Below are 15,058 nucleotides of genomic sequence, written 5' to 3' on the forward strand. Positions count from 1 at the left end.
GGCGTTAAGGGGTTACAAAAAAAAAAGTTACACATATTTGGTTTTGACACATCCGTAACGACCCCAACTATAAAGTTATTACATTATTTAGCCCGCTCGGCGAACGCCGTAAAAAATAAAATAACAAACAATGCAAAAATTGCTGTTTTCTGTGAAACCTGCCTTAAAAATATCTGATAAAAAGTGATCAAAAAGTTGCGTGTACTCCAAAATGGTACCTATAAAAAATACAAGTTGTCCCGCAAAAAAAAGCCCTCATACAACTGCATCAACAGAAAAATATAAAAAGTTATGGCTCTTTAAATATGGAGACACAAAAACAAGTCATTTTGAAAAAAAAAAGGGTTTTTACTGTGTAAAAGTAGTAAAACATAAGAAAACGATACATTTGGTGCGCTTGATAAAGACCCATTCATGAGTTGAAATGTTGCAAGTGTTTTTAATGATTGGTGAATAAATCAAATACACTTCTTTAGATTAACTTGAGTGCTGCAGTTCCTTTCTTCGATTGTATATAAATTTGGTATCGTTGCAATCGTAACAACCCGCTGAATAAAGTTATTGTGTTATTTATACAATACGGTAAACGGTGTAAATTTAGGACACAAAAAAGAGTGGAGAAATTGCTGTTGATTTTTCGTCCCCCCTTAAAAAATATTAATAAACGTTAATAAATTATATGTAACCCAAAATGGTGCTATTAAAAAATGCAACTTGTCCCGCAAAAAACAAGATCTTACACAGCTATGTCGACGCAAAAATAAAAAAGTTATATCTCATTGAATGAGACGGTTTAAAAACGTAAAAACTAGCTTGGTAATGAAGGCAAAAAATAGGCTGGTCACTAAGGGGTTAATTACTCCTAAAAATAATAACATCGAGATTAAAATCGAAAATTGTCTATAGGGTTGAAAATAATCTAGATTTTGGTTTTTTTTCGTAAAATCGCCCATTCTGTAAACCTTCCCCATACTTCTCTGCCGCACCATGACATTCAGTGTTGTCATGGGGATGGCCGTGTTTGGACATGACTGATGGATTACTGGCGACTTTCTTGGTACGGTCTAGAAGAGGTTTATGTATTCGCACCATGAATGTTGTACAACCGACATATTGAACCTGACATTGTAGAGAGCGGATGAGATAAATGACGTGATGTGTTATAATCTATATCTGTCTTACTAGTGACCCCGTTATCTGTACAAGATGAAGAACTATTTGTAGCTTTGTTATAATTCCAGGATCGGCTTTTTATGACCACGGTGGAAATAACCTTCAGTGGTGAGACAAGTCTGACTCCGTATTTCACTCTCACATAAACTCGGGGGAGACGTTGTCCTCGTGTTGGGGTCTCTCTGCAATAATTCTTACACCATCCCGAATAATGTCATCCAGTCCTGACCGCAAATGGGAAGACACTTTACAATAATGTTTCTAAACTCCTTAAACTTCACGCTGAAAGAAGTCGTAAAACATCGTAATTCATAAGTCCGGTCATTATTTTTGGGGTGATAACAATTATTTATAGTTTAAAAAAAAATCCATAATAAAACATTATGTAAGTGAAGTTATTTTTTCCTCTCTACACAATTGAAATTGACAACTCATCATTAGTCCACAATCTCGAGGTGAGGATGAACTTACAGAGGAGCCCCCCCCCCCCAAACACTTAGATGCCTCAGTCACTATTGACCGCAGCATCGAAGGGGTGAAACGGTTATAATCGTAGTTCTCTCAGATCTCCAGCCTTTGCAGCAGGTGTCCGGACTTCCCTATAGCCTGTGAACAACTCCTGAGCGGTAAATGTTCTGTGCAGGAAGGGGTTAAATTAGTAAAATACAAGTTTATACAGAATCTTATCCCACAAAACAATGTATCACTCTGCTCCGCTCCACCTGCGCTATAACATGATGATAAGAAATCACACTGCATGTTTCCTTTATATATAATGTGACCTCAGCTGCTGCAGAACCTCACAGTTTATATCAAACGCTGACTGCATAGTGTGCACCACGTCTTGTGAGATGTCAGCAAAGTCTCCCCAGTATCCGCCATGTGTCAGGTTGTCAGGAGTCAGGTCTTCATCGCCTGGGGGGGGGGGGAATGTCTTCATTTTACTCTTCTCACCTGAGAGATATGTTGCAAGTGTCTGATATATGGGGTCCCATCTCTATGTGGAAAACGGGGGTCCCCCGACTCGCCTGGTGAGGTGATGACTACATCCAGTTGAAGAATGAATGGAGAGGTGACCACACATGTGCACGACTCTCTTCATTGACTTGTATAGGAGTTCCAGAAACAGCCGAGCACGGCCAGAGGTGGAGCCGCATCTATCCGACGTTTCTAGCATATCCTGGGAAGAAATGTTCGTGTTGGGAATACCCTTTTAACCCTTTCTCGCCGCAGCCATTTTTCGGATTTTAACTTTCGTCGCCCCTTCCTCGCCTTCCAAAAGCCATAACTCTTTTATTTTTCCATCAAAATTTCCGTATAATGTTGTGGGAAACTGGAAAAAAACTATTTGTGAGATGGAATAGGAAAAAAACAGCGATTCCTTTATCTTTTGGGGAGTTTAGTCGTTACGTGTACAGCGTGTGGTAAAAACGGCATGTTAACTTTCTTCTGCGCGTCAATACGATTACAGCGATACCAAATTTATTTAGGTTTTTATTATGTTTTGCTACTTTTACAAGAAAAAAAAATTGATTGTTAAAAATAACATTTGAGTTTTGTCACCACATTCTGAGAGCCATAAGTTTTTTCTTTTTCTGTTGACTGAGCGATATGAGGGTTTTTTTTTTTTTTTGCTGTGCGAGCTATATTTTTTTTTCTGTTTGCTGTTGATAAAGTGACCAAAAAATAGCAATTCTGATGGTTTAAATTTTTTACAGCGTTCACGGTGCGGACTAAATAATGACATATTGTAATAGTCCAGGCTTTTACGGACGCGTTGATACCAGTTATGTTAATTTGTTTTGTTTTTTTGTTACATTGTGCTTGAGGGAAAATGGGAAAACTGGCTTTTTTTTACTTTATTTATTTTACTGTTTTTCCCTTTTTTTTTTTACTCGTCCCCCTAGGAGACTTTAACCAGTGATCGTTGGATCTCTTGCACGATATGATAGCGGACCTGGGGACCTTCATCAAGCCCTCAGGCTGCCATGCTATCCAACGGTGCCCCCTGAACGCGTCGCGTGGGGGGCCATTGGAACGTAACAGGGGGCCACCCCCTGTTTCTAGTAATTTAAATGCCGCGTTCGCTTTTGAGATCCCTCTCGTTACCCTGAAGTGTTAGCTGCAACACACAACCGACACATTTGCTCGTTTTCCCCCATCCAACGTGCGCCGTATATATACGGCGAATGTCGGGAAGGGGTTAATCCATGTGGTGACGGCTTTGAGAAAATATTTCTCTCAATGATGAATAAGTGAGGTTCTGTATGTCACACATGATGCTGTCCCCTGTATGATCTCCATCTTCTCCTTTCTTCATAAAGACGTCTGCAGTACTAGATCCTCCAGTTCCTCCAGTTTTCTCATCTTCTCCTCCACAACGTTCCTTCTCCTGAATGACCCACCAAGGATGGACAAGGACAGGAATGAGATGAGCAGAAGAATATTAGACTTCACCTTGGAGATCATCTACCTGCTGAGCGGAGAGGTAAACTTTTCTACATTATAGAACAAGTCCCACATAGGGAAGGGACAATACATAATAGGAAGAATCCAGTGTCCTGTATAACAGCGTCCAGACCTTCCAAGTGACGTCAAGAAGCTGAAGATCAGCCACCAATATGGTCAGTTATGTGTCATGTCACCAATGCAGCAATAGTAATGTTGTAGAGTAATGAGAATGACCAGGAACCAGGAGGATCAGGATGACATCTATATAGAAACATAGAAGATGGCGGCAGGAGGAGAGCACATGGTCCATCTAGTCCCCTCAATATTATTTCCTTTTTACTTTTGGCCTCGTTCTATTTTTTCAATGTCTTTTTGTAGGTGAGGTCTCCAGTATTACAGATGTAGGGTCACTAGAGCTCTATACAACGGGGTCACAATCTCCCTCTTTCTACTGAGGGGGGAATACTGTGTTCAGTCTCTAAGTGTCTCTCTCCATACACAGGAGTACACAATAGTGAAGAAGACATCGGGTGACCGTACGACTCCCATCATCCATGAGTCAGGAGGATGGAGCAGTAGTCAGAGCCCCATCACAGAGCCTCCCCTTCACTCCCGGATACATGAGAAGAAGATCTTAGAACTTATCTACAAGATGACTGAGCTGCTGACTGGAGAGGTGACACTGCTGGGAATCCTGGGAAATTCTACAGTAACAGCACTGGAGGTGTCTGGGTGATGACTGTATCATTGTGTGTGTCAGGTTCCTATAAGGTGTCGGGATGTCGCGGTCTATTTCTCCATGGAGGAGTGGGAGTATCTAGCAGGACACAAGGATCTGTACGAGGAGGTTATGATGGAGAACTACTGGCCGCGCACATCACAAGGTGAGATATAGATATATCATTTATATATTATTAATTTTTTTGTTGAAGTGTTCATTTCATCATGTGCAGTATACACAGACATGTGATTCCTGATCTCCGATCACACGTTCCTTGCTTTGCTGCAGGGCTGCACTAGGGAATAGTCACAGATTTGTAGTAGAAGTTTCTATATAACTGAATGTTGTTCTTTCTGCAACAGGTACATGAATTTTTACTAACCACAATCAGATGAGTTGGACAATCACAGAAATTTCTGCCACCATTTTTCCATGTGTGAACATAGTCTTATATAACCAGCGACTGATCTGCGACTGATGTGGGAACAGCAGACATGACAATCATGTCCAGATATAACAAAGGGTTGAATATCTTCTTTGTAAGACACAATACACAGGGTCAGTGGTAGAAATGTAGAATAGGGATCTGTTCGATTGTCAGCCGGGGCAGGGAGGTATTTTCTACTTTATGTAGAATTGGGTCTTTGTCGTGTAAAGATTGTTTTTTACCTTCCTCTGGATCTACTGGGATTCGTTGTGTAAATTAAATACTTGCATATCCCATAATTTAATAATTATACATCACCTTTTCTTAGAACTTTTTATTGTGCTGTTCCTCTGTTATTCCTCCTAGAAATGTATGAATGATTTGACATCTAGTGTGTTACCATCTGGGGGCGTGTCCATATAGTCTGACCATGTCCAATCAGTGCTGACAATATCAGAAGGTGTAGTGACACGACTATTTCCCAAAGGGAATGGTAACACCCTTTTCTGAATTTAATCTTACATTTCCAGTAGGAATAACAGAGGAACAGCATGGTGCAGAGTTCTGAGAAAAAATGCTCCAGAATTGTTGATTCACGGGGAATACAATTATGCACTAAAATAGACGTGTGAGGAGAGCCGACAAGTCCTCTATAAAGTATTTTTTGTCTTCCTCTGGATGAATTGGGGTTTGTAAGTCTAAAAAGTTTAAACTTGATGGACTTAGACCTTGTTTAACCCACTAACTATGTAACTATGTAAAATGTCTCTCTGTGTCTAGCCTGATCAGCCATAACATTAAAACCACATGCCTAAGATTGTGTAGGTCGCCCTCAGGCTGCCAAAACAGCTCTGACCCATGGAGACGTGACATCTCCATGAGATCTGGCACAAGACGTTAGCAGCAGATCTTTCAAGTCCTGTAAATTGTGAGGTGCGGGCTCCATGAATCGGACTTGTTCTCCAGACCATCCCACAGATAATCGATCGGATTGAGATCTGGGGTATTTGGAGCCAAGTCAACTCCTTGAACCATTCCTGATCAATATTAGCATTTTGTCAGGGGGCATTATCCTCCTGAAAGAGGGCACTGCCGTTAGGGATACCGCTGCCATAACGGTTACTTGTCTGCAACAATATTTAGGTAGGTGGTACGTGTCACATTTACATGAATTCCGGGACCAACAGAACATTGCCCAGATCATCACACTGCCTCTGCCGGCTTCTCTTCCCATAATGCATCCTGCTGCCATCTCTTCCACAGGTAAGTGACATAACCCGGCCGTCCACATGATGTAAAAGAAAACAGGATTTATCGGACCACGTCACGTTTTATTGCCCAGTTCTGATGCTGCCTATTGTAGCCACTTTTCGTGGTGGACAGGGGTCAGCATGGGCGCCCTGACTGGTCTGGGGCTACACAGCCCATACGCAGTAAGCTGTGATGCTCTGCGTGTACAGACACCTTACTATTATAGCCAGCAGTGACTTTTAGGCCTGGTTTACACGAGCGTGTGTGTTTTGCGCACGCAAAAAATGCGGCGTTTTGCGTGCACAAAAGGCACTTACCAGCTCCGTGTGTCAGCCCTGTATGATGCGCGGCTGCGTGATTTTCGCGCAGCCGCCATCATGATGACACTCCGTTTGGATGTTTGTCAACAGAAAAGCACGTGGTGTTTTCTGTTTGCAAACATACTTTTGACTACTGTTGCGTGAATCACGCGCAACCCACGGAAGTGCTTCCGTGGGGTGCGCGTGATTTTCATGCACCCATTGCCTTCAATGGGTGCGTGATGCGCGAACAGCGCACAAATTTAGGACATGTCGTGAGTTTTTTTCAGCGGACTCACGCTGAGCAAAACTCACGGACTGTCTGCATGCCCCCATAGACTTTTATATAGGTCCGTACGACACGCGTGAATAGCACGCGCGACGCACGGATGTATATCACGCTCGTGTAAACGAGGCCTTACAGTAATTTGTCGTACATAACCCTTCCGTGGGTTGGGACCAGATGAGCTCCTCACGCACATTGAGTCTTGACCTCCAATCACCCTGTTGCCGGTACATCGGTTGTCCTTCTTTGGAGCACTTTTCGTAGGTACGAACCTTTACATACCAGAAACACCCCACAAGACTGGCAGTTTTTGGGGATACTCTGACCAATTTGTCCTTTGTAATTTTATACTTCTCCATGTTTCAAACACATTAACTTAATGAACTGACTATTCACTTCGTGTCTAATATCCCCCCTTTGTCAGGCGCCATTGTCACGAGATCATCAATGTTCTTCACTTCACCTGTCAGTGGTTTTAATGTTATGGATGATCAGTGTATATATGGAGGAGGACAGTGTAGTTCTTCTCATAGACTCACAGAAAACCAATTACTGGTAAATGTATTCATAAATATTATTTTTTTTCCCATTCGCCATAACAGCACCAGGGAAATTAAACTTGGAGGTATATAACTATAACACCTCCGTGGTTTTCCATCCCTTGTAGAGAGAAATCTTGGAGTAGTTGTTTTCCTTACAGGTACTTTGTCTGACCGTGGGTTCCCTCTCGTAAATTTTGACTTCCCATATAAGCAGGGAGTATTGTTCCTGGTCAAAAATCTGGTACTCTTTTGGTTGGCACGGGGCTCTAATAATAGGACCCATGTGTGCTGGCGATTTCAGGTGTATTCACATCCTTAGGAGACAAATGCAATTGAATACTATGGTGGAGTAGAAGGCAGTCTAACAGGGGTAACACAACAAAGCTCAGGCAATGAAGGAAGGGGCAGGGCCCTTCTTCTAATCCAGGGTGATCATGGGAGCAATCAGTCAATCTAAAACGTGTGTGCTCTGGCCCATTAAGGCTGGGAATTAGATCGAGTGCGCACCCCAGTGGTCACTGCAGGACAGGATGGCCGCATGTGCTGGCATCTCTAGGGAGGAAGACATCTGCAGGATGATAGGAGTCTGCGACCGCGGACATTACAGTATGCCCCCTCTTCTTGGGGCCAGAATGAGAGAGGAACTTCTTAATGAGGGAAGACATTTCGGTTCTCCTCTGACTCCCAGGACCTCTCTTCTGGACCAAACCCCTTCCAATACACCAAGTAAAAGGCTTTTCCTCTTGAAGTCCAAGATCTCCTTTACCTGAAATACATCGGCAGAACCGCTGGGGGCAACTGCAGGGCTAAGAGTCTTAGAGTAGCAGTTCAGGACCACAGGCTTCAGAAGAGACACGTGAAAGGAGTTGGGGATTCTGAGGGTAGGATATCGGACAGCCAAAGCTTCTAAGAGACCGGGTTGATCCGCTGGAGGATCTCAAAGGGTCCGAGGAACCTGGGAGCGAATTTGCACGACGACACCCTCAGCCGGATATTGCATGAGGACAGCCAGACCTTGGTACCCAGAAGAAATTGGGGAGGCTCTCTTCTCCTTGTGTCTGCCTTTCGCTTCATGCGGCTGACCGCCAGCAGAGTAAAGGATCAGGTTTGCTGACAGATTTTTAGGAAGTCCCTGAATGCAGAGTCCGCTGTAGGCACGAAGCTGACACAGGGAGAGGAATTCGTGGATGTTGACTGTAGACATTAAAGAACGGTGTAGAAGCGGTAGACTCACTTGTGTGGTTGTTATAGGAGAACTCGGCCCAAGGAAGAAGCTGCACCCAGTCATCATGCTGCCAGGAGATGAAGTGTCGTAGATAGTTCTCCATGATTTGGTTTGATCCTCTCGACTTGGCCATTGGACGGGGCATCGTAGGCTGAGGAAAAGTTCAACTTTACATCAAGGAGTTTGCAGAGGGTTCTCCAAAATTTCGAGGTGAACTGAAGCCCCCGATCCGACACGATATGCAGAGGTAAGCCATGCAGACGGAAGATGTGTTGGATGAAGACGTCGACCAGTCGAAAGGCGGAAGGTATACCCGTCAGCGGAACGAAATGCAGTGCGGTCCACAACCACCCTGACCGCACTGCATCCAGTAGAGGGAGGCAGGTCCGTAACAAAGTCCATTGCTATATGCTGCCAGGGAGCATTGGGCACAGGCAGCGGCTGGAGCCGGCCAGCAGGCTTGGAGTGAGCAACCTTGTTAGCCGCGCGCACCGTGCAGGACGAGACAAAGTCCATCATGTCTTTGGGCAGCGTGGGCCACCAGAAATGACTGGCAATCAGGTCTCGGGTTTTACGGACACCCACGTGACCCGCCAGTCTAGAACTGTGTCCCCAGCGAAGGATTCTTCTTCTGTCTGCCAAGCGCTCAAAAGTCCTCCCCGGAGGGTTGTCTCTTACTTGCAAAGGATTGACAGAGATAATGCAGGACCGATCAATGATGTTTTGTGGAGACTTTATGTTGTCCTCTATCTCGAATGACCTGGACAAGGCATCGGCCCTCACATTCTTATCGGCAGGGCGATACTGGAGCTTAAACTGGAACCTGGCAAAGAACAGCGACCACCTGGCTTGACGGGGGTTCACTCGTTGGGCCGTCTGGAGATAGGTGAGGTTCTTGTGGTCAGTAAATATCAGGATGGGATGGACTGCACCCTCTAGTAGATGTCTCCACTCCTCCAGGGCCAATTTGATGGCCAGTAACTCCCAATCCCCAATCGAGTAGTTGCGCTCTGCAGAAGAGAAAGTTTAGAGTAACAAAAGTGTCGAGATACATCAGGATGATGGAAGGTAGAGGCTGACGTGAAGGCACTCTTCAGGCTATTAAATGCGGATTCCGCTACTGGAGTCCACGCCTTGGCGTTCATGCCTTTTTTGGTGAGGGTGGAAATGGGAGCTGCCAGTGAGAAGTTTGGGATGAACTGCAGGTAGAAATTGGCGAATCCCTGGAAACGCTGTATGGACCTTAAGCCTTGAGGATGTGGTCATTCCAGGACGGCCTTTTACCTTCTCAGGATCCATCTTGAGGCCTTTATCCGAGATGATGTAGCCCAGGAAGGGTAGAGCATTTCTCTCAAACACGCACTTCTCCAACTTGGCATACAGGTGATTCTCCCTTGATCTCAGCAAAACTTGACGGACATGTCTCTGATGAGTCGTCGGGTCTGGATAAAAATGTAAGATGTCATCAAGATAGACCACAATACAGACATAGAGGAGGTCACGGAAGATGTCATTAACAAATTCTTGGAAGACCATGGGAGCGTTACACAGACCGAAGGCCATCACCAGGTATTCATAGTGCCCGTCTCTGGTGTTAAATGCTGTCTTCCATTCGTCACCATGGCGAATCCGGACTAGGTTGCAAGCCCCACGCAGGTCTAGTTTAGAAAAAATCTTGGCTCCTCGTATGCGGTCAAAAAGCTCAGAAATCAGTGGCAATGGATATCTATTTTGATCTGGTTGAGACCCCGGTAGTCGATGCAGGGTCGAAGAGATCCGTCCTTTTTGATAAAGAATAACCCGGCCGGGGAGAAGGATTTTCGTATGAAGCCCCTCTCCAAATTCTACTTAATATAGGCGGACATAGACTGACTGGCAAGGAGAGAGGGTATACCCTTCCACGGGGAAGGGATGTGTCAGGAACCAGTTCAATTGGGCAACCATACACCCGGTGTGGGGGCAGCGTCTCCGCCTCCTTCTTGCTAAAAACATCCGCAAACTGAATAGTGAGCAGGCAATCCTGCCAATGACTGAGGCTGGGGAGGCTGGGCCAGATGGATGTGCCCCAGGCAGCGGTTCAGGCACTTGGACCCCATTCCACAACTGGGGCATGTAGTCGGAGGGTCAGTACTGCCCGGAGGTTTAGTAGGAGGAACAGCAGAAGCAATAGGAGCAGGTGCTGGGGAAACTGCAGCTTGCACATTCAGCCGATGTGCAATAATGTTCAACGCCTGGAAGAGTTGGTCCTGTCGAGACCGGAGGTCTAGCATATCCGCTCACATCCCTTGTGACGTCATCATGGTCTTGGGTTGACCAGCGGGTCCATCGCCTGAGCTTACTGTCATGATGGGTTTGGACCCACTGGGCCGTCCTGCCGTAGCGGGATAGCAGCTGGCCAAACATGATACCAAGGCAAAGTCAATTGTTCGAATAAGGGTACCTGTGGCAATACAGACAGTAGCGATGGCAAGCTCTGATGGGACCTTGGCAGCAGGAAGACACCAGGCGTGGCGAAATACAGCAGGCGTAGTATACGACACAACACGACTCCAACTTTCTACGGCACAGGAACAAGGTAGCACGGGATACAGGTAGCATGAACAGGAAAACTGGGAACTGGAAAACACTAAGGGACCATTTGCAAAGACTAACACGGGTAACACAACAACCCTCAGGCAATGAAGGAATGGGCAGGGCCCTTCTTATAGTCCATGGTGACCATGGGAGCAATCCGTCAATCTAAAACATGTGTGTTCTCTGGCCCATTAAGGCCAGAAATGAGCTTGTGCACACCCCAGTGGTTACTGCAGGACAGGACGGCCGCATGTGCTGGCATCTCTGGGGAGGAAGACATCTGCATGATTATAGAAATCTGAGGTCTGCGATCGCGGACGATACAATAGGCCTGCGGCTTACAAAGCACTGGGACCGCGGCGCAACATTGTCATTTCGGCTCTGATCAATAAGCATAGAAGTGTTGAGGGAAGTGTCTGATATATATATATATATATATATACAGTAGTCATGGATTTAGTCACTGTGTGATTCCTACAGATGGATCCAGTAGGAGAGATGTCCCTGTCCTCTGTATTCCCAGGATTGTCCAGAGGAAAATCACAATGTCCCAGAGAATCATCAGGTAGATGAAGCCGAGTTCTATACCAGGACTATATAGGGGTGTGTGGACCTTTTTGGTCCTGCGGTCATAGATGTCATAGATTTTGGTGGTTTCTTATGTTGATCTGTTAGATTCTTCGCACTCTCTGCTGTATTGTACTGAATTGTTACATATGTGAAATCAGGGGAATGATCTGACTAATATGAAAGCAGAGGTTGATGCAGAAGAAGAATGGGTGATTGGCGATCAACCGTATAAGAGTGGAGTGGAGGAGGAAATTCCAGAAGATGTTACCACAGGTAAGTAATAATGAATTTAGAAAGTGAAATGGGAGGTTTGTTAAAGGGTTGTCCATCCCTTAAAAATTGATGGCCTATCCTCAGGATAGGCCACCAATAGCTCAAAATAGTCATGCTCCTCAGTACCCGACAATGTTATTATATCATACCTGCATTTCAGAGCTTTGAATATTCTTACAAATAAAAGCAAAACTGTTCAATTTTGCCGCAATTTTTATAAAGTCAAGGCATAATGCCACGATTTCCTGCAATTCTCTGCAAAAGACAAATTTTTAGTGTGGGGTGAGAACTCTGTACATGCAGCTTTTTAGTTATTATTGAGAAATACTTGCAGCAAACATTAGATATCTAGGGCAAAGTGCACATCGGAGTCAGATGCTGGAAATTCAGAAAAAATCTTTAACAAAGCAGACAGATGTATTCCTTGCAGTAGCGTCTTGCATGAGCGAGTTCAGGTAGGCTATGAGTACAGGGAGCTTTAGCAGAGAGAGGCATCCCCATTTTCTGCATGTCTACTGTTCTCTGTAACTAGGGACTGAATTTGTAGAACAACCACAGGTCGACAACAAGTTATAGAAAAGGAGTCACCTAGTGGCAGTTACTTTATACAGACTTTGCAAGGATAATGCAGACATTTTTTAAAGAGCGAAAGTAGCAAAATTCCTAGATATCAGGTATACTATTAGATTAACACAAGTTTTTCATTAAAAATTATTGTACATTTAAAGTGTTTTTGAAAGATTTATAAGGCTGTAATTAGGCAATTCAATTTCTGTGGCAGTATTTGGTGAATTTTTTTTGCGCCAAATCCAGTGCTGGTTTTGAAAGGAATGGCTCAAACCTTTCCTTCCTGCTGGATCCACTTCTGATTGACTATATAAAAAAAAAAAACCTGCATGCAGCCTAATATGTCATAAAGTTGTCTACTTTGTGGTTTGAAAAATCTAAAAATCACAAAATTAATTTTTAATCCTAACAGAAGATGCCAGTAAGAACTCTGAGGGAAACGTAATGTTTTTGATAAATTATGAAGTAGAAGATGAAGATATCAAGCAACAGTCTTCAGGAGAAAACCACATTGCCCTTAATGTACATCCAGGACTTCACAGTAAAGATCTATCATATAATTCCCCTAATCATGAGGAACCATCTCCTGACCAATCGCAGATTGTTACCACATGTGCAGCTCAGGAAGGGGGTAAAAGGTTTCAATGTGGTAAACCGTTCACAAAAAATTCAGGTCTTTATAAGCACAGAAGAATTCACACAGGAGAGAAGCCGTATTCATGTTCAGAATGTGGGAAATATTTTACACGCAAATTAAATCTTGTTGCACATGAGAGAATTCACACAGGAGAGAAACCATATTCATGTCCAGATTGTGGGAAATGTTTTACAACAAAATCAAATCTTGTTTCACATATGAGAAATCACACGGCAGAAAAGCCGTATTCATGTTCAGAATGTGGGAAGTGCTTTAGAGATCAAGCAGATCTTACTTTACATGAGAGAATTCACACAGGGGTAAATGCACATTCATGTTCAGAATGTGGAAAATATTTTACCAAAAAATCACAACTTACTTTACATGAGAGAATTCACACAGGAGAAAAGCCGTATTCATGTTCAGAATGTGGAAAATGTTTTCGAGAAAAATCATACCTTCTTATACATGAGAGAATTCACACAGGAGTGAAGCCGTATTCATGTTCAGAATGTGGGAAATATTTTACACGCAAATCATATCTTGTTACACATAAGAGAACTCACACAGGAGAGAATCTGTATTCATGTTCAGAATGTGGGAAATGTTTTACACTCAAATCAAATCTTGTTAAACATGAGGGAATTCACACAGGAGTGAAGCCGTATTCATGTTCAGAATGTGGGAAATGCTTTAGACTTAAAGCACATCTTACTTTACATGAGAGAATTCACACAGGAGTAAAACCATATTCATGTTCAGAATGTGGGAAATGTTTTGCAGTTCAATCAAGTCTTGTTAAACATAAGGTAAGTCACGCAGGAGAGAAGCCGTATTCATGTTCAGAATGTGGGAAATGTCTTCCAGATAAATCAAGTCTTGTTAAACATGAGAGAATTCACACAGGAGAGAAGCCGTATTCATGTTCAGAATGTGGGAAATGTCTTCCAGATAAATCAAGTCTTGTTAAACATGAGAGAATTCACACAGGAGAGAAGCCGTATTCATGTTCAGAATGTGGGAAATGTCTTCCAGATAAATCAAGTCTTGTTAAACATGAGAGAATTCACACAGGAGAAAAGCCGTATTCATGTTCAGAATGTGGGAAATGTTTTAGAGAAAAATCATACCTTCTTATACATGAGAGAATTCACACAGGAGAGAAACTATTTTCATGTTCAAAATGTGGGAAATGTTTTGTACTAAAATCAAGTCTTGCTGAACATGAGAGAATTCACACGGGAGAGAAGCCATATTCATGTTCAGAATGTGGGAAATGTTTTACGCAAAAATCAAATCTTGTTACACATGAGAGAATTCACACAGGAGAGAAGCCGTATTCATGTTCAGAATGTGGGAAAGGTTTTGCACATAAACCAAGTTTTGTTAAACATGAGAAAACTCACAGAGGGGAGAAGACATTTTGATGTTCTATATATGGAAAATATTTTACATGGAAATAAAATGTTACAACTCATCAAAAAAATTGCATCAAAAAATCCTGTATTCTTGTTTGGAATGTGGGAAAAGCTATAGGAGGGAAAAAAAATATTTTTCACTCACCAGGTTATTGACAGACAATAGCCCCTTGGTGACTCAGCAAATTATGGCATTGTAAACACAGACCCATTGTTTTAAAATCCGATGTATCACTTTGTGAGATTAATTTAACCCCTTAAGGACACAGCCACTTTTGGACCTTATGACACAGCCTCATTTTTTAAATCTGACGTGTGTTACTTTATGTGGAAATATTTTGGGAATGCTTTTACCTATCGAAACGAGTCTGAGATTGTTTTCTCGTGACATATTGTACTTTAAGTTAGTGAAAAAATTTGGTCGATTTATATTCAATATTTTTGTGTGAAAAACACCAAAATTTAGAGAAATTTTTCAAAAAATCAGCATCTTCTAATTTCAAATGTATCTGCATGTAAGAAAGATAGTTATACCACACATTAGTGACTCGCTAACATTTCCCATATGTGTACTTTAGATTGGCAGAATTTTTTGAACATCCTTTTATTTTTCTAGGACGTTACAAGGCTTATAAATTTAGCAG

The 15,058-nt window shown here is 43.0% G+C and overlaps 1 protein-coding gene across 1 annotated transcript in view; it reads left to right on the top strand.

Moving 5' to 3' along the window:
* The window catches only part of LOC142674686 (uncharacterized), a 44,638-nt gene extending 29,782 nt beyond the window's left edge, over positions 1 to 14,856 (top strand). Inside the window, exons 4-7 of the mRNA XM_075847204.1 lie at positions 3,498 to 3,661; positions 4,127 to 4,300; positions 4,385 to 4,508; positions 12,772 to 14,856. Coding sequence (XP_075703319.1) covers positions 3,498 to 3,661; positions 4,127 to 4,300; positions 4,385 to 4,508; positions 12,772 to 14,423 — 2,114 coding nt within the window. The 3' untranslated portion in view covers positions 14,424 to 14,856. The remainder of the gene's footprint in view (positions 1 to 3,497; positions 3,662 to 4,126; positions 4,301 to 4,384; positions 4,509 to 12,771) is intronic.
* The last annotated feature ends 202 nt before the right edge of the window (positions 14,857 to 15,058 follow it).

Source organism: Rhinoderma darwinii, assembly GCF_050947455.1.
Source record: "Rhinoderma darwinii isolate aRhiDar2 chromosome 1 unlocalized genomic scaffold, aRhiDar2.hap1 SUPER_1_unloc_8, whole genome shotgun sequence".
NCBI classification, from domain to species: Eukaryota; Metazoa; Chordata; class Amphibia; order Anura; family Rhinodermatidae; genus Rhinoderma; species Rhinoderma darwinii.